At 68.6% G+C, this 21661-nt stretch overlaps 1 protein-coding gene across 1 annotated transcript; it reads right to left on the bottom strand.

The window, feature by feature from the left end:
• Positions 1-243: 243 nt before the first annotated feature.
• COL5A3 (collagen type V alpha 3 chain) lies at positions 244-20984 on the bottom strand (the record flags this gene model as incomplete). Its single annotated transcript, XM_037407439.1, has 65 exons — positions 244-990; positions 2332-2568; positions 2679-2747; positions 2876-2988; positions 3299-3542; positions 3887-3940; positions 4061-4096; positions 4300-4353; positions 4470-4577; positions 4693-4746; positions 4869-4922; positions 5089-5196; positions 5358-5411; positions 5497-5550; positions 5740-5793; positions 6032-6085; positions 6253-6360; positions 6544-6597; positions 6700-6753; positions 6870-6923; positions 7060-7113; positions 7815-7922; positions 8074-8127; positions 8236-8289; positions 8966-9073; positions 9187-9294; positions 9487-9540; positions 9619-9708; positions 9870-9977; positions 10079-10132; positions 10246-10299; positions 10430-10483; positions 10657-10701; positions 10834-10887; positions 11336-11380; positions 11646-11699; positions 11795-11848; positions 11940-12047; positions 12252-12305; positions 12566-12610; positions 12724-12777; positions 12881-12925; positions 13047-13100; positions 13217-13261; positions 13372-13425; positions 13656-13700; positions 13842-13895; positions 14112-14156; positions 14249-14302; positions 14384-14437; positions 14559-14612; positions 14727-14780; positions 14865-14918; positions 15025-15081; positions 15770-15853; positions 16008-16082; positions 16880-16942; positions 17020-17061; positions 17176-17223; positions 17698-17859; positions 17941-18018; positions 19073-19201; positions 19377-19490; positions 20506-20668; positions 20770-20984. Coding segments are annotated over 65 exons (5019 nt in total), but the record flags the coding sequence as incomplete, so codon positions are not given.
• Positions 20985-21661: the final 677 nt, after the last annotated feature.

Raw genomic sequence — 21661 nt, 5'->3', positions numbered from 1 at the left:
GGGACTCATCCACAGGTCCCCAGGGTGGGGGGACTCGGAGGGGGGGCAGGGGGGTCCAGCGGTGGGTGCCCAAGCCCAAGCCCCAGTAGCACTAGGGCCTTGCACGCTCTTGTGCAAGCGGGGTCACCAGGCTGGCAGCCTGGGGGTGCTGTGAGCCCCAGGTGGGGGTGCGCAGCCCCCACCCCCCTTTGCAAAATCCCCCCTTTTTCCTGGAAATCCGCAAGGATTTGGGTTTGGAGACGGTTTCGATACAGTTGGTTTATCGTACAGTAACTGCAACGGCACCGGGATGGGGGGGGGGGGCTGAGCCTGGCAGGAGACCCCAGCCCCAATCCCCCCTCCCCACATCCCCTCTGTCACCTGCGACAGGCTCTGCCATGGGCTGGCCCGATCCCCCCCCATGGGGCAGGGGGCTCCCCATCCGGAGGGGCAGAGCATTACGGGGGGCCAAGGAGGAGGTTTAACACCCCCCCACCGAGACCCCCACCCACCCAGGGTCATGGATACGGCTCCGGCTGGGGAGGGGGCTGGGGGCTCGCGGTGTCCCTGTGCCAAGGGCACGTCCAGTGCTTCACTAAGGGGGGGGTCTGGGGGAGTGTTGTAGCACCATGGGGAGGGGGCGGCTCGACCCCCCCTCCCTACAGTCTGGGGCCCCCCACCCCAGGGAGCTGACAGTATAAATAAGGGGGGGGGGGGCTGGGTGGGCAGGAGGGGGTGGCACTGCGGAGTCCTGAGTATGCCAGAGCAGACCCTGGGTCACTGTCACTGGTGGGGGGGGGGTGGCGGGGGGAGCAGAGCCCCCTCCCCAAACCACCCCTCCCCGTGTGTTCTCCGGGCCGGCGCTCAGCCCATGAAGCAAACGGGTCCCAGTTGGAAACCGAATTTTTGGTGGGATTCTCCGAAATCGGGGACGGCCACGTCCATCAGGGGCAGGCGCTCAACGCGGGATGAGGTCACCTCCAGCACTGTCCGCTCCTGTCCGCGGCGGCCCTGCAGGATGGGGGAACCTGGGGAACGCTCCGGATACCGGTTGGGATGCGCGTCGGAGGGAGGGATGGAGGGAGGGATGGAGGGAGGCGGTGGGGATGGAGCTACGGGGTCTCAGGGGGCTCACCTGGCAGCCGTTGTGGAGGGCCCGGGTGGGGATGGCGGGGTGATGCCGATTGGGATGCACGCCAGAGGGATGGAGGGAGAGAGGGAGGAAGGGATGGATGGAGGCATGGGATGGAGCGATGGATGGATGGAGGAAGGGATGGATGGAGGGATGGTTGGATGGAGGGAGGGATGGAGGGATGAAGGGATGGAGGGATGGAGGGAGGGAGGGATGGAGGGAGGGATGGATGGAGGGATGGTTGGATGGAGGGAGGGATGGAGGGATGAAGGGATGGAGGGATGGAGGGAGGGAGGAATGGAGGGATGGAGGGAGGGAGAGATGGAGGGAGGGAGAGATGGAGGGAGGGAGGAATGGAGGGATGGAGGGAGGGATGGAGGGATGAAGGGATGGAGGGAGGGATGGAGGGATGGAGGGAGGGATGGAGGGAGGGATGGAGGGAGAGATGGAGGGATGGATGGAGGGAGGGATGGAGGGAGAGATGGAGGGAGGGATGGAGGGATGAAGGGATGGAGGGAGGGATGGATGGAGGGATGGAGGGATGGAGGGAGGGAGGGAGGGATGGAGGGATGGAGGGAGGGATGGAGGAGGGATGGAGGGAGGGATGGAGGGAGGGAGGGATGGAGGGAATGAAGGGAGGGATGGATGGAGGGATGGAGGGAGAGATGGAGGGAGGGATGGATGGAGGGATGGAGGGAGGGAGGGATGGAGGGAGGGATGGAGGGATGAGATGGAGGGAGGGATGGAGGGATGAAGGGATGGAGGGAGGGATGGATGGAGGGATGGAGGGATGGAGGGAGGGAGGGAGGGATGGAGGGATGGAGGGAGGGATGGAGGGAGGGATGGAGGGAGGGATGGAGGGAGGGAGGGATGGAGGGATGAAGGGAGGGATGGATGGAGGGATGGAGGGAGAGATGGAGGGAGGGATGGATGGAGGGATGGAGGGAGGGAGGGATGGAGGGAGGGATGGAGGGAGGGATGGAGGGAGAGATGGAGGGAGGGATGGATGGAGGGAGGGAGGGATGGAGGGAGGGATGGAGGGAGGGATGGAGGGAGGGATGGAGGGAGGGATGGAGGGAGGGAGGGATGGAGGGATGAAGGGAGGGATGGAGGGAGGGATGGAGGGAGGGATGGAGGGAGGGATGGAGGGAGGGATGGCTGCATGGAGGCGGTGGGGATGGAGCTACAGGGTCCAGGTGGCGTGGGGGTGGGGGGCTCACCTGGCAGCCATCGTGGAGGGCCCGGATGGGGGCGGCGGGGTGGTCATGTCCCAGCTCCTCCTCGTTGGCTCCGCGGAGGCGCAGGGCGCGGGCGAAGGTGCCGGTGCCGGCGTCGAACCAAGCGGCCGCGTGTTGGCAGCTGAGGGTGAAGTTCTGCCGGGCGCTGGCGCTCAGCAGACGCAGGAAGGTCAGTTGGGGGATGGGCACGGCGTTCCCATCCGCGTCCACGTAGGAAAACTGGGGGAATGTGATGGGAAAAGGACTGAGATGCTGACCACCTGCCCAAATTCCGGGGTGATGCCGCGCGGGGGGGGGCACCCCCAACCCCCAGAGCCCCCCACTCCCACCTTCTTCCCCCTTTTGAAGGTGCTGTACCACGATCCCGGCTTTTCCCTATTCCAGGCAGCCAGGCGGACCTGGAGGGGGGGTGGAGATGATGGGAAGGAAAGGGAAAAGCCCCCCCAAACTGGGAGGGCTGCTGGGGGAGGGGCTTAAACACCCCCCACCCCACCCCCCCACCCCCCCACCCCCCCCTCAAACTCACGGTTTCCAATTTTTTCTCCGGGAACAGGCAGGTCTCGCCACCCGCCGTGAAGTTACAAAAAACGGGGAAAGCGTCCCGGGAGCAGCCCTGGTTGGGATCGATCCAGTATTGACCTGGGATAAGGGCAGGAAGGCTGGGAATGGGGATAGGGGGCCGGCTCCGGGGGGACGCAGCCCCCTCCCCCCCTCAGGGACACGCCGCAGGCGCTGCCTGGCACCGTGTAAAGACCCCCCCAAGCCTCAGAGGGGGCTTTGGGGTCCCTCCCTCCCTCAATCTTCCCTCAGGGGGTTTTGGGATGTCCCCCTCCCCCAATCCACCCCCCCAAACTTCACAGTGGTTTTTGGGGTGTCCCCCCCTCAATCTGCCCTCAGAGGGGGTTTTGGGGTGTCATTCCCCCCCCCCCCCCGCCCCGCCCCCCCTCACCATCCTGTAGGTGGGGGTGGCAGAGCTGCAGGTCCTTGCAGACGCGCGCGGGGCTCTCGGGGGTCCCCAGGGGTCGTCTCAGCTGCTCCAGCTCGGTGCGCAGGGAGCTGAGCGAGGCGTACACCTCCTCCAGCCCCTCGTAACTGGGGGGGGTCCTCTGCTCCCCCAGACCCCCTTCACTCGTCCGCCGGTTCCTCCTGGTCCGGCTGGAGGGCAGCGGCTCCAGCAGCTCGGCGGGGCGGCCCTGGGACACGGGGGGATAAGGGGGGGGCAGGAGATGTGGGGGTCCCGGGGGACACGGGGGGGTAAAGAGGGGACACGAGACGTGGGGGTCCCGGGGGACACGGGGGGGTAAAGGGGGGACAGGAGACGTGGGGGTCTCGGGGGACACGGAGGGATAAAGGGGGGACACGAGACGTGGGGGACACGGGGGGGTAAAGAGGGGACAGGAGACGTGGGGGTCCCGGGGGACACAGGGGGGTAAAGGGGGGACAGGAGATGTAGGGGTCCTGGAGGACCCCGGAGCCGTCCCGGGGTGGGGGAGGGGTAGATAGGAAGGGGTGTCCACCCACAGCATCCCCTACTCACCGGTGGTCCGGGGGGACCGGGGGGGCCTGTGTCACCTCGGGGGCCCAGAGCCCCCTGCAAAAGGAAAGGACTCAGCACCGCGGCCCCCGCTGCCTGGGACGGACCCTCGGTTCTCCCCCCACCCCCCACCCCGGGACCCCCCTCCCGGTCCCCGTCCCTCCCCCCAGCACTCACCGGTGAGCCTTTGGAGCCCTTCTGCCCCAAGGGTCCCTGCGGGGAAGAGAGGAGGGGGGCACTGGGGGGGGTGGGGTAGGGGGGGCAGGATGGTGGCAGCCACCCCTGCCCACTCCCCGGGGCTCAAGCTGCCCCCTGCCCCCCTCACCCTCCTGGGGATGAAGCCCCCCGGGGGTCCGCGGAGGAGTTAAGGGTGGGCAGAACCTTGGGGGTCCCGTGCGGAGCGGGCAGATACTCACTGAGAGCCCGGGGGGGCCAGGGGGGCCGGGGGGGCCGGTGGGGCCAGCCAGACCCTGTGGGTAGAAACACCATCAGCCCCTGTGCTCGAGGGGGCTGGGGGACCTTGTCTCCCCTCCCCCACCCCCGTTCCCCCAGCCTCTCGGCTGTGGGGAGACCCCCAAATACTCACGGGGTCTCCTTTGGGTCCGGGGGGGCCCTGGATGCCGGGCAGCCCCTGGTCCCCCTTCTCCCCCATCTCTCCTGGGGGTCCAATGAGCCCGATCAGGCCAGCGTGGCCCTGGGGGCAAAGGGCAGGGTCAGGAAGCCCCCTCCCCAGAGCCGGAGGAGGGGGGCGGGGGGGGGAGGGGATGGGGGATAAATCCGGGCAGGGGGACCCCGGCGCCTCGTCTCACCTTCTCTCCTTTGTGGCCGGGGTCTCCCTTGAGGCCAGGTAAACCCACGGGACCCTGCGAGAGGCCGAGGGGGTGTCAGGCATCCCCCCCCACGTGCCCACCCCAGCCCCCCCCCCCTCCATGCCCACCCCAGCCCCCCCCCGCCCCATGCCCAGGGCTCGCTCACCCTGACTTACCAGGGGGCCGGGGGGCCCCGCTTGCCCCGGAGCCCCCAGCAGACCTTGTTCACCCTAGAAAAGACTCGGTGTGGGAGAGACCCCCCCCCAAAAAAAACGGGGTGCAGCCATGGGGATGCCCCCCCCCCCCAGGGCTGCAGCTGGCCAGGGCTTGGGGGCCACTGGTAGCCCCACAGTGGCATGTGGGGACCCCCCCCACCCCCCCCAGCGCTGGACTCACAGCAGGACCAGGGATCCCCCGCAGCCCTTCGGAGCCCGCCCGTCCCGGTGGTCCCTGTGCCCCCAGGGGGCCCGTCTTCCCCGGTGGTCCCTCTGTGCCAGGTTGTCCCTGGGGCCAAAGAGGCCAGAGTTGAAGCTGACACCCCTGGGGACCCAGCGCCATCGCTCCGGGGAAGGATGTGACCCTCTCCCAGGTTGGTGGAGGCAACTGGGACCCCAGTTGGGAGTGGGTTTGGGGGAGCCCGGGGGGGCGCAGCGCCCACCGCTTACCTTGGCACCCTTCTCGCCCTGACGGCCCTCGCGCCCCGCAGGTCCCAGGGGTCCCTGGAGGAGGGGACACAGACACCAGGAGCTGCACCCTCCCACTTCACCCCCCCCCCCAGCCCCCCCTCGCCCTTCCCCCGCTCACCCTCCGTCCGGGGGGGCCCGGCGGACCCGGTTCCCCTGATGCTCCTGGTGGACCCTGAAACGAACCCAGTAAGAACTGGGAGGGAGGGAAAAGTCCCCCAGCCGGGACTGGGAGAAGCACGGAGGGTGAGGGATGAGTAAGAGCCCCCCCACCCCCACCCCGAGCCCCCTAGCCCAGGGTGGTCCTGCTGGGAATGCCACCCCCCTTCTGCAGCCGCCCTGTCCCCCAGCTGCCCCCACTCACCGGCAGACCGGGGTCCCCGCTGTCCCCCTTCTCTCCAGCACCTCCATCCAGCCCCTGTGACACAGGGGAGGGTGAGCACCCACCTAGCCCAGCCCCCACCCAGCCCCCAGCCCCCTCCCAGGCTGGTGGGATACTGGGATGCACTGGTGGGACACCAGGTGACAACCACCTGGCACCCATCCCTACCCCACCAAAGCACCGCAGGGGACACGGGTGCTGGCTCCCACCCTGCGGAAGCCTCCGGGGGGGGGGGGGAGGTGTGTGTGTGGAGGGAGTTGGGGGGGCTACTCACCGGCACCCCGGGGTCTCCAGGGGGTCCGGGATCACCGGGGAAGCCGACGGGACCCTGCGGGGGGAAGAGGACATAAGGGTGGGATCGGGATGGAGCCCTGGATCTGCTGGGGAAGCGGAGGCAGGGTCCGGAGCAGTGGGTGCAGGACCCCCGGGGAGGGGGGGGCACGGGGGGGGCTGAGGGCATCCTCCTGCCTCCCTGTGCTTGCCCCTTCCCCTTACCAGGTTGCCTTTGGCTCCATCCTCTCCCGGGGGGCCCTTCTTACCAGGGGGTCCGGCTGCTCCCGACTGCCCCGCGTCCCCCTTCTCCCCCACATCCCCCTTCACACCCTGCAGAGGGGGGGGGGCACTTTAGAGAGAGGGAAGGGGGCAATTGGGGCAGCAAAATATTCGCCAGGACCCCTCTGCCTGGACTTCCCGTGGCCAGCGAGAGCAGGGTTGGGCCCCCAAGCTCCTCGTCTTGCCCCTAAAAGACACACTGCTCCCCCCCCGCCCCCCCGCTTCGATACTCACGGGGGGTCCGGGCTCCCCTGGAGCTCCGGGGTCTCCCGCTTCGCCTGGCTCTCCCTGGGGGGGGGGAGGGGGGGCAGAAAAAAAGCAACGGGGCAAATGCTGCTGGGTGCTGGGCCCCACGCCCAGCCCCCAGCCCCACCCCCACCACAAGCTTACCTTTTCTCCCACGGCCCCCGGCTGTCCCACACCCCCCGGCATTCCCTGGGGACCCTGAAGGCGAGAGGATGGGGAGGGGACCCACGTTGGGGGCAGCCCTTGCGCCCAGGAGCCCCCTCCCGACCCCCGAGCCCCCTCCCCACCCCTGAGCCCCCCAGGGCTGTACTCACCTCAGCACCACTGGGTCCCTGTGGCCCACGGGGTCCCGGGGAGCCGGGGGGACCCTGCGGGGAGCACGGAGGGGTCAGACAGTGAAGGGGGGTGGGGGCGGGGCAGTTCCCACGGGAAAAGGGGATGTGGGAAGCGGGGGAGGGGGCAGGAGGGGGAGGGGAGGGGGCAGCTGATCGAGGGGGTCCTCACCATGGGGCCAACGTCTCCATTCTCACCCTTCTCGCCCGGCGGGCCCGGCATGCCCTGGGGGGTCACGGTCAGCCTCGGGGGGCTGGAAGCCCCTCGAGGGTGCCCTGGCCGAGCCACGCATCCCTCGTCCCCCCCCAGGCCATCCCTCGTCCCCTCCAGGTCCCCTCCATCCCACCCCCCGTCCCCTCCAGCCATCCCTCATCCCCTCCAGGTCCCCCCCCAGCCATCCCTTGTCCCCTCCAGCCATCCCTCGTCCCCCCCAGCCATCCCTCGTCCCCTCCAGCCATCCCTCATCCCCTCCAGGTCCCCCCCCCAGCCATCCCTTGTCCCCTCCAGGTCCCCTCCAGCCATCCCCCGTCCCCTCCAGCCATCCCCCATCCCCTCCAGCCATCCCTCGTCCCCCCCAGCCATCCCTCGTCCCCTCCAGCCATCCCTCGTCCCCTCCAGCCATCCCTCATCCCCTCCAGGTCCCCCCCCCCAGCCATCCCTTGTCCCCTCCAGCCATCCCTCGTCCCCCCCAGCCATCCCTCATCCCCTCCAGGTCCCCCCCCAGCCATCCCCCGTCCCCTCCAGCCATCCCCCGTCCCCTCCATCTCATCCCTTGTCCCCTCCAGGTCCCCTCCAGCCCATCCCTCATCCCCTCCATCCCATCCCTCGTCCCTTCCAGCCTGTCCCTTGTCCCTTCCTTGTCCCCTCCAGCCCATCCCCCATCCCATCCCTTGTCCCCTCCAGCCCGTCCCCATCCCGCTCCTTACCTGCAGGCCAGGGGGGCCACTCAGCCCAAGGTGCCCCCGTGCCCCCTCATCCCCCTTCTGCCCAAACATCCCCTGCTGCCCACGGCGCCCCGGCTCCCCGTCCGCTCCCTGCGAGGGGAGAGCCTGGGATCAGCGCCGCCCGCCCCACGGAAACCCCACGGAAATCCCGCGGCGTGGGGCGAAAAATCAGGGAGCCGAGAGGGGAGGTGGGCTTCTTCCAAGGGAAGAAACGGCATGGGAAGGGTGCTGAGCTCCTCACCGCGGGGCCAGGGTGCCCGATGGGTCCTTGGATTCCTGGGGGTCCTGGGGGACCCTGTGGGACAGGAGCATCCATGTAGGGTTTGGGAAGGTCCCAAACATCTCCTGCCTCCCCATTCCCGGAAAATCCCAACCCGGGGCAGAGCATCCCCTTGGCACTCACCGCCTCGCCCTTGTCACCTTTGCTGCCCTTTTGTCCGGGAATTCCCATCTCGCCCTGGCATGGAGGGAAGAGGGTGGGAGGCGGAAAGGAAGGGAATGCCGGAAGGGAAAGCTGCCGCGGCTGGGAAGCCCCAGCCGAGGAAATCCCAGGACCGGGAAAACCTGCCACCACCTGGGAAGCAGTGCCAAGGAAGCCTGCCAAGACCTACCGCCCCCGAATCCCCATTCCCGGGAAATCCCATTTCCGAGAAGTCAGAAGGGAAAAGCTGCCCCATCCCAGACTTCCCTCATCCCTCAACCATCTGGGAACCCCCATTCCCGGGGAACACCCATTCCCAGGGAATCCCCATTCCCAGGGAATCCCCATTTCCGGGAAGTCAGAAGGGAAAAGCTGCCCCATCCCAGATTTCCCTCATCCCTCAGTATCCCAGGGAACCCCCATTCCTGGGGAACCCCCATTCCCAGGGAACCCCCAATCCTGGGGAACCCCCATTCCCAGGGAACCCCCATTCCTGGGGAACCACCATTCCCGGGGAATCCCCAATCCTGGGGAACCCCCATTCCCAGGGAACCCCCATTCCTGGGGAACCCCCATTCCCAGGGAATCCCCATTCCCGGGAAGACAGGAGGGAAAAGCTGCCCCATCCCAGATTTCCCTCGTGCCCTCCGTGTCCCGGAGGCTGGGGATGCGGGATGACACGGAGCCGCTGCCTGGTGTCCCCCTGACCCACCTTGTCCCCATCTTCTCCAGCGGGACCGGGGGGTCCCCCAGGACCCGGCAGCCCCGTGGGCCCCTGGATCCCATCCTGCCCAGCCGGACCCACGGGACCTCGCTCACCCTGCGGGGAGGAAGGGGGATGGGCTTGGGACCCCCGGGAGAGGGGATTCATCCCAGTGCCCCCCACACACACCTCCTGCCTCACCCCACCCCCCCACCCCCACTCGCACCTACCGGGGAGCCCTTCTCGCCGATGGGACCGGGGGGTCCTTGTGCACCCCCCCGGCCCGGCAGCCCAATGCCTCCAGCAGCTCCGGTTGGACCTCGCTCTCCGGGGGACCCCTGGGGAGAAGCCGGGGCAGGGGAGGGGGGGGGGGGATGGAAGGAGGAAGACCCCACCGGGGTCTTCCTCCTCTCCAAAGAAACCACCTTCCTCTTCAGCAGCTGTCAATCTATTCCAAGGAAAACCCCCAAATTCTAGATCCCCCCCCCGCCCCCGCCCCTCCCCCAATTGCCACGATGCTTCGTACTCACCGTGGGTCCGGGGGGACCAGGGGGTCCTTCCCCCCCCTTCAAGCCAGGTGGACCCTACGCGGGGGGGCAGGGAAGATGGTTAGGAAGGATCCGACCCCTTTTTCCCCCAGGATCCTACTGGATAGCACCCACCGTCTCTCCGGGTGCCCCCCGAGTGCCGGGAAAACCGGGGGTCCCCGGGGGTCCGCTCTTCCCGGGAATGCCAGCGGGACCGGGGTCACCCTGCGAAGTGGAGAGGAGGAGCGGGGAGCTTCGCTCCGAGCCCACTGAGCTGGGGAGAGCCCCCCCACCCCCATCCCCCTGCCCCGCAGCGCTCAGAGGGGGCGCAGCCCCACTTGGGGTGGTCCAGGGGAGCGCCGGAACCCCCCAAAAGTGGCTCCTACCTTGGCTCCTTCTCGCCCAGCAGCTCCAGGAAGACCCTGTTCCCCGGGGGGGCCGGGGGGGCCGGGGTGCCCCCTCTCTCCCACAGGTCCCGTCTCGCCCAGTTTACCCTGTGGGGAGAGAGCAGGGTGAGCATTTTGGGGGGGGGGGGGTGTCCCTCCATCCCCCCTGGTTTCCTCAACCCCCTCCCACCTCCATCTTCATCACTCACCTGGGGTCCCACCACCCCTGTGGGGCCGGGGGGGCCGGTTTTGCCATGAAACCCCTGCAGAGGGGAGAGGGGTTAACGCTGGGTAGCACCAGGGGTGTCGTCGTCCCCCCCACCTCGGGGTGTCCGCCCCCCCCCCCCGCCCCGGCACGGGAGGGCAGAGGACCCACCGGTTCGCCGCGCTGTCCCGGGTGTCCCGGTAAACCGTCCTTCCCGGCGGGACCCTGGGCAGGAGCAGAGGGAATATGGGGGGGGCACAGCAGGAGGAGGAGGGTGAGGGGGGGGTGCCAGCCCCGCTCTGTCCCCACCACAGGCAGGACCAGAGCAGGATTGTGCCCAGATGTCACCACTTACAGGAGGACCTTTGGCACCCGGGAAGCCACTGGGTCCCTGTGGCCCTTGGGGACCCTGTGGGAGGGAGCAAAACCCCCCAGTCAGTGGCCGAGGGGCTTGCCCCACAGCCCCCAGCCCCTCCCCCCACGCCCAGCCCCCCACTTTCCCCACGCTCGGGTCCCCTCCTGGGGTGTCCTTTGCAGGGGGACACCCACGTTCTGAGCTGACCCCCCCCCCCCAACTGTCACCTTCTCTCCCACCGCACCGGGGGCCCCGTCATGGCCAGGATCTCCCTGCAGAGAGAGAAACAAGCTGAGACACCCCCCCACACATCAGACCCCCCCATGTCCAAAGAGACCTGAGCAGAGGGGGGGGGACAGGGATGTGGGGGACGGTGGGGACCCCACAGGTGGGTTCCCACCTACCTTCGGGCCAGGTTTTCCCGTGGGACCGGGGAGACCTCGCTCCCCTGGGAGACCCTGTGCATCCCGGAGAAAAAAAGTGGGGTGAGAAAGTGTGGGGGAGGGAGGAGCGGGGGGAGGGAGGGCTGGAACTGGGGGTACGGGGCAGGGAGAGGGGCTGGGAGCTGGGGGACCACGATGGGAGGGGGGCAGGGAGCCAGGGGGGCACGTGGCTGGTCCCAGGGTGGTTCCCAGGGGATGCAGGTGGAAGTCTGGGATGTGGGTGCTGGGGGTTACGCAGGGAGCTGGGGGGGACGGGGGGGGACGGGGACTGTGGGTGGTCCCAGGGTGGGATACAGCAGACCCCAAGCTGTGTTGCCATGGGTTACAGCCGATCCTAGGATGCTTGCCGTGGGACACAGCCCCCCCAGGAATGGTTGCAGGGGGATGCAGCTGGACCTTGGGATGGCCACGGTGGCTAGTGATGGCGCAGGGGGTGATGCCCACCAGCCCCCAGGTCACTCACCGGTGGCCCTCGCTGTCCCGTCTGCCCAACCTGGCCGGCCTTGCCCTTTAGGGAAAGAGGAGGGGGGGGGGGGACAGCAGGGCATGGAGCAGCCCCCCACTCCCCCCCCACGCCCCCCCGAGGGGTTGCAGCATCCCCAACGTGACTACGAGAAGCTGGGTGCCACGGGACCAGTGACGGCCACGGGACCCGGTCCCTCCTTGGGGTGCCCAGCTGGGCTCAGCACCCCTCTGGCTCGTGGGGGGGGTTGGGCAGAGCAGGGTGGGGGAGGTGGGGAGCGATCCGGGGGGGTGGGACAGGGCTGACTCACCCTCTTGCCCTTCTCCCCCGCCAGCCCCATGGAACCCTGGAAGCCAGCGGAGCCCTAAGGAGAGAGGACAAGTGACACCCCGGGGCTTGAGGAGGCACGGGGGGGCTTTGGGGAGGGGGCGGGGGTCCCGAAGGCTCCTCCATGCTCACCTTGGGACCCTGGCGCCCGGGATAGCCTGGGAGACCCGGTACTCCCAGTTTGCCCTGTAAGGGAGAGAGGGGAGCTGATGATGAGGGATGGGGGGAGGGGGACAGGGGGACACGGGGGGGAGGGGGACACGGGGGGTCCCCTCACCTTCTCGCCTGCAGGGCCAGGGGCACCCGGTTCCCCCACGGGACCCGTCTGCCCCTTCAGCCCCTCGGGACCATCCTCGCCGCGGGGTCCCACCAAGCCTTGGTCACCCTGGAATGGGAACACTGGTGGGGACTGGGATGCGCCCTCGGGTCCCCAGAGCTCTCTGTGCGCGTGTGTGTGTGTCCCTCCCCCCTTCCCTTCCCCCCACCCCACCCCACGCCACCCCCAAATCCTACCACCACCACCCCAGGGTTGCGTGGCACCTGTGGCCCCCGCAGACCCCCCAGACCCCCACCCCGGGACCCCACTTACCCTGTCGCCCTTGGGGCCCATGTCCCCCTTGAAGCCGGGGAACCCGTCTTCTCCCTGAAGAAGAGGCAGATTTTGGGGGGGTGGGGGGGCTGAGACCCCCGTTAGCTCTGGTGCAAGCCCCCAGAGGGGGTCACGACGTGGGGGCTGAGCCCCAAATCCCACCGTGGAGGGGCTGGCCCCAGCTGCAGCCCAGGCATCCCCCCCCCCAGCCCCTGCAGCTACCTCAGGGTGCCCCCCCGACACCAGGGACCCCCAGATCCCATGGGACAAAGCCCCCCACCCCCCGCTGTCCCCCCCTCCCCGACACCTCTTACCTTCTCCCCTTTGCTGCCCTTCAGCCCCCGCACGCCAAAAGCCCCCTGCAGGGACACAGAGGGGTTGGAGGGGACCCCCAGCTTGGGGGGCACCACCTCGGGACCCCTCCCCAAATTGTGCCTGGGCACAATTTGGGGCAGGGGGAGGCTGTGCTTACCTTCACCCCACGGGGTCCTGGGTAGCCGACAGGACCAGGGGCACCCATGGGACCCTGGGGATGGAGAGACGGCAAAACTGGGACCCTTCCCCAGGAAAGAGGACCCTCCCCCCACCTCCAGGGTATCCCCCCCCCGGGTATGAGGGTCACCCCTTACCTGGAGACCCTTCTCTCCGGCTGGTCCTTCTCGGCCGGGGTGACCCTGCAGGGACGCAGGTGACAGAAGCCCTGAGCCAGGATGGTGACACTGTGCTGGGACCCCCACGCTGTGGGGGAGGGGACTGGTGTCACCCCACAGCCTGCCCCCCTCCCCCAGTACTCACCGGGGGTCCGTCAGCCCCAGCCACACCTTGGATTCCCGGCTTTCCCGGCGGACCCTGGGGGACACAGAGGGACTGGGGTCACCCCTGCGCCCCCCCCCAGGGTGGCTCAGAGCTGGGGCAGCTCTGGACCCCCACCCCCCCCGCCCCCATCCCCCCTGGGTCTGACCCACCTTCTCCCCTGGAAGCCCAACGGGACCCTGGGGGCCGGGAAGACCCTGCAAGAGAACAGAGCGGGGTGCTGGGAGGGGCCTGAGGGAGCCCTGGAGCCCCCAGCCCCATAGGGACACCCCGTTACCACCCCCCCTCCCCCATCACCTCCACATACCTGCGGACCGGGGTTCCCTTGCTGTCCCGGGGGTCCCGGCTCCCCATGGATTCCCTGGGGAAGGCAGAGAAAATCCTTTAGCCCCCCCCAAATCCTCCTCACCCCCCTCCCAGGATGTGGTACCCCAACCCTCCCTGCGCCCCCCTGCCCCCACCCCCTCCCAGCCCACGCACCCCCCCCAGGGCACGCAGCAGCTCTCCCCCCAGCCCTGCCTCCCCCTCCCTGGAGCATCCCAGGTTAATGGGTGGGTGGTCCCATGGGGGGGGGGCTTCGCTGACACCCACCACGTTGCCTTTGGGTCCCGGTGCTCCGTCGATGCCGCTGGCACCCTACGGAGGGAGGAGGGAGGGGGTTGGGGTGATGCTGCACCCCAAGGTGACACCATGCCCGGGACGATGCTGATGGGTGACAGCGAAACGTCCCTTTGGCCCCAGGTGGGGCCAGGGGCCAGGCAGGGGGGGCTCTCATACCGGGGGTCCAGGGGGGCCGGGGGGGCCACGGGAGCCAATCAGACCTCGCGTCCCCTAAAAGCCAAGGACAGAGGGGGGCAGCGAGGGTGCGGATGGCAGCACTGACCCCCCCCGCCCCCCCTTCCCCAGGCTCCAGGACCCAGATCTCCTCCAAAAAGCCACAGGGAGAAAGTGGGGGGGTGGGGGGGTGGGGGGTGTCAAGCGTGCCCCCCACACACACTCCTGGGGGGGGGGGAGAAGCCAAGCCAGGCTCCCGGTGCCGGTACTCACGGGCTCGCCAGGTTGTCCCCGAGGTCCCGGGAGACCATCTGACCCCTGGGGAGGGCAGGATGGAGCTGAGCACCCCCCAGCACCACCAGCCCAGCCTTCCTCATCCCCCCCCCCGCCCCCGCATCCCCCCTCCTCACCTTGGCACCCTTCTCCCCAGGGGGACCCGCTGGTCCTGGCTTCCCCGTGTCACCCTAGGGAAGAGAGAGCGTGGGGGGGGGGGTCGGGGATGGGGGGGGTCCGCGGTGGCACGAGAGGGGCAGGGTCCCGCTTACCCTGTGGCCCTTCTCGCCCGGGAGCCCCGGCAGCCCGTCAAAGCCCCTGTCCCCCTGTGGGGCAGGATGAGACGTCAGGTTGAGCCCCATGTCACCCCCCGCCCATCTCCCACCCCCCCCACCCCCCGCTGCCAGCACCCATCCCCCCCCCTCCCCCCTCCCCCACTAATGACACCTTGGCTCCCGTTTCCCCTGGGAGACCCCTGGCTCCGTCCGCTCCAGCACGACCCTGTAAGAAAAATAGAGGGAGTGGGGAAGGGGGATCCAGGTTTGGAGCCCCCCCCCCCCCCCAAAAAAAAACCAACATGGATGGGACCCCCCCCCCCAAATCCCCAGGGCTTACCCGTCTTCCCAGCTTCCCAGGTGGTCCCGGTGGTCCCTGCATTCCCCGGGGACCCTGATGGAGAAGAGGGGAAGGGGTCAGGGCAGCCTGCCACCCCTAAGCCCCCTCCCCACAAAGCCCCTGGCCAGCAAGACTCACCCGCGGCCCCGTGGCCCCCACGTCCCCCTTCAGGCCCGGGTGGCCAGGTAAACCCTAAAAAAAACAGGAGAGCGTGGAAACCCCCCCCCCACGATGCGAGGATGCACCCAACAAGGGGAATTTCGGGGGGGGGGGGCAGCCCCAGTAGCCCCACACTCACCAGGGGTCCTGGGCGGCCGGTCAGCCCCATGGGACCCGGGGGACCCTTCATGGCAAGCTGGGGAGAGAAGGGAGGGGTGAGGGGGGGGGGGAAGGACAGTGGGGGGAGGGGATCACAGGGGTCCTTAAATTTGCCTGGGGAACAGGATGGGGGGGGGTCGCAGGGGTCCCTACCTTTGCCTGGGGGACAGGACAGGGTGGGGGGGGTTCGTAGGGGTCCTTAACTTTGCCTGGGGGGGGTGGTCATGGGGGGGGTCACAGGGTCCCTACCTTTGTCTGGCGGGGGCGGGGCAGGGGGAGGGCGCAGGGGTCCTTACCTTTGCCTGGGGGGGGGCGGGGGGGGCAGGGGGGGGTCGCGGGGGTCCCTACCTTTGCCGGGGGGGGGTGGTCGTGGGGGGGTCGCAGGGGTCCCGACCTTTGCCTGAGGGACAGTGGGGGGGGGGGCACAGGGGTCCCTACTTTTGCCGGGGGGTGCAGGGCAGGGGGGGGTGCAGGGGTCCCTACCTTTGCCTAGGGGGGGGGCGGGGGGGGGGGCAGGGGAGGGGCGCGGGGGTCCCTACCTTTGCCGGGGGGGGGGGTCGGGGGGGGGGTCGGGGGGGGTCCGGGCTGTCCCTACCTTTGCCTGAGGGACAGGAGGGGGGGGGTCGTGGGGGTCCTTACCTTTACATGAGGGGGGGTCGGGGGGGTTCACGGGGGTCCCTACCTTTGCCTGAGGGGGGGTCGGGGGGGGTCGCGGGGGTCCCCACCTTTGCCTGCTGTAGGATCGCTTGGGCTTGGGCTTCTTGGAAGGAGACGGTGGGACCCTTGAGGGAGTCCCCACCAAACTGGAACTGGGGGGGGGAGGGGAAAGGAGCAGGGTGAGGGATCCAGTGGATCCCAGCCGGGGGGACAAGCAGCTCCCTGTGACCAGGAGAGCGGAGTCCCCTGGCGGGGAGCGGGAGAGGGGGGTCCCCACAGGGGGTCCCATCCTGCCCCAGCACTCACCGGTAACATGATCATGGTCCCCGCTGGACCGCGGATCCCGGCAGCTCCCGGCAGCCCCGGCCGTCCCGCGGGACCCTCCGGGGGGATACGGGGGGATACAGGGGGATGAGGGGGGAAAAAAGGTGGGATGAGGGGGGGTGAGGGGGGATAAAAGGTGGGATGAGGGGGGATAAGATGGGATGAGGGGGGATGAGGTGGTGTAAGAGGTGGGATAAGGTGTGATAAAAGGTTGGATAAGGTGAGATGAGGTGGGATAAAAGGTGTGATGAGGTGGGATGAGGTGGGACAAGGTGGGACGAGGTGGGATAAGGTGGGATAAGGTGGGATAAAATGGGATGAGGTGGGATGAGGTGGGATAAGGTGGGACAAGGTGGGATAAAATGGGATGAGGTGGGATAATGTGGGATAAAAGGTGTGATGAGGTGGGATGAGGTGGGACAAGGTGGGACGAGGTGGGATAAGGTGGGATAAGGTGGGATAAAATGGGATGAGGTGGGATGAGGTGGGATAAGGTGGGACAAGGTGGGATAAAATGGGATGAGGTGGGATAAGGTGGGATAAAAGGTGGGACAAGGTGGGATGAGGTGGGATGAGGTGGGATGAGGTGGGATAAGGTGGGACGAGGTGGGATAAAATGGGATGAGATGGAATAAGGTGGGATAAAAGGTGGGACAAGGTGGGATGAGGTGGGATAAGGTGGGATAAAAGGTTGGATAAGGTGAGATGAGGTGGGATGAGGTGGGACCAGCCACCCCAGCTCCGGCTGTCACGTCGGGACTTGCAGCTCCATCATCCTCGGCACACGCCGACATGCACCGGCAGGACCACCGGGCCCCATCCCCCCAGCCCCTCCCCCGCCAGCTGCTCCCTACCTGATCTCCGGGATCCCCGGGAAGCCCTGGGAGCCCCGGTGGTCCCATGGGACCCACTTCCCCCTGCGGGGGGAGAACAGCAGCACGTTAAGGCTTTGGCAGCCCCTCCCCCTCCCCATAGCACACCCCCCCATCCTCACCGCGGGGCCTGGGGGTCCCGGCGGCCCCTCGAAGCGCCAACCCTGGAGGAGGAAAGAGGGAGGTTTGTCCAGAGAACCGGCCCGGCAGGGGGGTCCTGGGGGGCTGCAGAGGGCTGGGGGGGTCACAGGTCCCCAGGGGGGCTGCGCCCCACTCACCGGTTCCACGATGGCGGGTTCACCCTTCTCCCCCTTCAAACTGGGCACCTGCAAAACGCCGGGCTGGGCTGGGGGGCTCCATAGCACCGGGGTGGACCCTGGACCCCCTGGACCCCATACCATGGCCCCTGGACCCCACATCGTGGCCCCTGGACCCCCTGGACCCCACACCATGGCCCCTGGACCCCCTGAACCCCATACCATGGCCCCTGGACCCCACATTGTGGCCCCTGGACCCCTGGACCCCACACCATGGCCCCTGGACCCCCTGGATCCCCCACCATGGCCCCTGGACCCCCTGGACCCCCTGAACCCCACACCATGGCCCCTGGATCCCCCACCATGGCCCCTGGACCCCCTGGACCCTCTGGACCCCATACCATGGCCCCTGGACCCCACATTGCAGCCCCTGAACCCCCAGGACCCCACACCGTGGCCCATGGACCCCCTGGACCCCCCACCATGGCTCCAGCTCGGCCAGCTGCAGCGGCGGGGGGTCCCCACCCTCACCCCCAGCGTTACCTGGGGAGCCTGGACCACCGCCTCCTCCCGCTCGGCAGGGCCGACCCACTCCTGGCTCGCAGGGCCCCCGTCGTAGTAGCCCTCGTAGCCCAGCATCTCCCCGCTGTCACCCCCAGCGCCTCCATCCTCCCCCAGCTCCAGCACGAGCCCCTCACCAGTATCCTACGGGGCAGGGAGATGCTGGGGATGCCAAGGGTGTGTGTGGGGGGACCACCCCTCCCTGCCCCCCAGCCCCATCGCTACCTCCGGGGGGTCGGTGCCGTTCGGGGTGACGCTGGGGGGGGTGGGTGGCAGGGTGCTCTCCGGCGTGGGCGCGCTGGCCTTGGGTGATGCAGAAAGGGCGCAGGGTGAGGGGGGGAGCGCTGTGGCAGAGGGATGTGCTGGCCCAGGACCCCTCTTGGGGTCCCACAGGGCCAGGGGATGCTCTGCTTTTTTTTTTTTTTTTTTGGGGGGGGCGGGGGGGCCACGGTCAGATTTGGGATGCTCCCACCGCACCCCCAGTTTGGTCTGGGGACACCGGAGCCGTTCAAGGCACCGGGATTCCTGCTCCTCGGGGACCAGTGGCTCACAGCCGTCCTGGGGTGGGGGTGGGGGGTCGAGCTGGGGCTCAGGAGCTGGGGGGGGGGGGCTGATCCCCCCCGCCCCGGCAGCCTGTCTCTGGGGCGGCTTAACCAAGCCTGACTCATGGGCAGGAGGGACCACCGGCCCCATCTGCAGCCCTGGCCCATCTCCAGAGCCAAAGGGGCCAAAAGCAGAGGTGGGAGGCTTCCTCCTGCCCTACCCCCACATCTCCACCCTGGGGGTCCCCACCGGCTGGGGACACGCCGCAGAACTGGGGGGGTGGCTCAGCCCCAGGTGCCGGCAGGATCGGCATCCTCGGGATGCGCCGGGTGCCTGGGGGTCCCCCGAATCCCGGAGCCCAGCGGTCACATCCAACAGACCCCAAGGTCCGGCTCCAGGGGGGCAGAGCCTGGAGCCAGCCTCCGGCATCCCAGACCATGAAAAGGGGAGGCTGGGGGTCTCTCAGGATGCTGGGGGTCCCTCAGGATGCTGGAGGCCACCTCACTCATCCCAGACCATAAAAACGGGAGGCTGGGGGTCTCTCAGGATACTGGGGGTCTCTTGGGATGCTGGGGGTCTCTTGGGATGCTGGAGGCCACCTCCGTTAGCCCAGACCATAAAAAGGGGAGGCTGGGGGTCGCTCAGGATGCTGGGGGTCCCTCAGGATGCTGGGGGTCTCTCGGGATGTTGGGGGTCGCTCAGGATGCTGGGGGTCGCTCAGTGCTGGGGGTCTCTCAGGATGCTGGGGGTCGCTCAGGATGCGGGTTAACCAGGGCTGGGTTAACCAGGGTGGGTCGGGTTAGTCACGCTTTACCTGGCTGACCACGACGGGGGGCAGGGGGGCTTCCGGCTCCTTATTCCTCCTCTTCTTGCCCTTGCGCTTGCCCTTCCCCCTCCCCTTCTTGCCCCTCCTCCGTGGGGTAGCGGGGGGCTCCGGGTCACCCTACAAAGGGGCAGCGCAGACCCGGTAGAGAGAGAAATTGGGGGGGGGGGGTGTCGGGCGTCCTGGTAGCTCCCCCCACGGTGGCACCAAGCCTGGCAGCAGCCCTATAAGCTGCCCATCATGGGGCGGGGAGGGGGGGTCCCCAGGGTCCCCCCTTCCCAATTTGGGTGCTCACCTCCTCCGGGAGGGGGGCAAGGAGGGGGTGGAGTGTGGGGGGGTCGCAGCCCGGCTGGCAGTAGGAGTGGGCAGCCTCGGGGTCGGGCACGATCAGGAGCTGCTGGACATCACCCTGGGGGGGGGGCGGGGAGGGAAAAAAAGGGGGGGGGGACATGGGGGAGTGGGTTTTGTGCCCCTCCCCCCCCCCTCCCAGTATCTGCATCCACCCCCGGTCAGCAATGCCTGGGGGCGGGGGGGGGGGGGGGGGCAAACAGCGTGGCCCCCCCCCCCCGGTCAGGCGGAGGGGTCAGGGGGTGACAAGTGAACAAAGGGGACCCTTGTCTGCCGGGGGGGGCGAAATGGGAGGGGGGGAGGGGCACTCGCCTCTCTGCCTCAATGCCGCCTCCGCGGCCCCTGACATTTGCAGCGGGCAGGAATGCGGGGAGGGGAGGGGGGGCACCCCACGGGGAGGGGGCACCCCACGGGGACAGGGACACGCCACGAGGACAGGGACACCCCATGGGAACAGGGACACGCCACAGGGATGGGGACACCCCACGAGGACAGGGACACCCCACGAGGACGGGGACACCCCACGGGGACACCCCATGGGGACGGGGACACCCCACGGGGACGGGGACACCCCACGGGGATGGGGACACCCCATGGGAACAGGGACACGCCACGAGGACGGGGACACCCCACGAGGACAGGGACACCCCACGAGGACAGGGACACCCCACGGGGATGGGGACACCCCACGGGGACAGGGACCCCCCACGGGGACACCTCATGGGGAGGGGGACACCTCACAGGGACCCGCCACAGGAAAGGGGACACCCCAGGGGGATGGGGACCGGGACCCCCCATGAGGATGGGGACACCTCATGGGGAGGGGGACACCCCACAAGGATGGGGACACCCCACGGGGAGGGGGACACCCCCCGGGGACACCCCACAGGGACCCCCCACGAGGATGGGGACCCCTCCCCCCGGGGCCAGCGAGCAGCCCCCAGCACAACTGGGACTTCCAGTACTGGTGCCAACTGGGTGCCCCCCCCCCTCCCCTCCCCCAACCCCCTCCCTCCCGGGGCGCTGGGGGCAGAGGGGGGATCCCTACCCCAGGGCCACCAGGCCCAGCCCCCCACCTGGAACACCTCGTCATCCAGCAGCCCCCCCCCCAAAACCGTCACCCCCTCGGTGCTAATATGGGGCTGGGGTCCCCGTTCCAGCGGCAAGGTGGCGAGGAGGTGACAATCCACCAGTAAGGACACGGTGGGGCCGCCCACCGCCCACGCCACGCGGTGCCACCTGCGGAGAGGGAAGGGGGGATGGAAGCTGGAGAAGCCCCCCGCCCCCCCCCCCAAAAAAAAATTTAAAAAAAAAAAAAATTAAATAAATGCGGTCCTCACTTGCCGTCGGCCAGGTTGACCTGATGGAAAATGGGGTATCGGGGGGGGGGAGGTCGCCCCCCCTGGTCCTCGTAGAGGAAAACGGGCGAAGCCCCCAGCCCCACGCCGAGCTGCTGGACCCCCCGGGGGTCGTGGATGGAGAGTAGGAAAGCCCGGGTGCCGCGGCGCGCCCGCAGCGTGCTCAGGATGGAGAAATCCACCGGGAAGGAGCCCCCTGCCCCAAAATAATGAAAAAAAAGAGTTAATAAATAAATAATAATAATAATAATATAAAATAATTAACAAAAGAGCAAAAAAAAAAAGAAGGTAAGCGTCAGGTGAAACCCCCCGGATGAACCCCCAAGAGGTGGCTCGGCACGCCCCCCAAAAAGGGGATGCTCGCTGGTACCATGGGGGGGGCTGGTACCCGGGGGGGGGGAGGGGGCTGGTACCATGGGGGGTGGCTGGTACCATGGGGGGGGAGGGGGCTGGTACCATGGGGGGGGGCTGGTACCCGGGGGGGAGGGGGCTGGTACCATGCGGGGGGGCTGGTACCATGGGGGGGAGGGGGCTGGTACCATGCGGGGGGGCTGGTACCATGGGGGAGGGGCTGGTACCATGGGGGGGGGGCTGGTACCATGGGGGGGGGGCTGGTACCATGGGGGAGGGGCTGGTACCATGGGGGGGGAGGGGGCTGGTACCATGGGGGGGGGCTGGTACCATGGGGGGGGGGGCTGGTACCCATGGGGGGGGAGGGGGGTGGTACCATGCGGGGGGGCTAGGTACCATGGGGGAGGGGGGGGGGGCTGGTACCATGGGGGGGTGGTACATGGGGGGGGAGGGGGATGCGTACATGGGGGGGGGGGCTTCCCATGGGGTGGGTTGGTACCATGGGGAGGGGTGGTACCATGGG

This window comes from Falco rusticolus, chromosome 13, assembly GCF_015220075.1.
Source record: "Falco rusticolus isolate bFalRus1 chromosome 13, bFalRus1.pri, whole genome shotgun sequence".
NCBI lineage: Eukaryota > Metazoa > Chordata > Aves > Falconiformes > Falconidae > Falco > Falco rusticolus.
The sequence above is the reverse complement of the archived record's forward strand: the minus strand, read 5'-3'. Positions and strand labels throughout refer to the sequence as shown.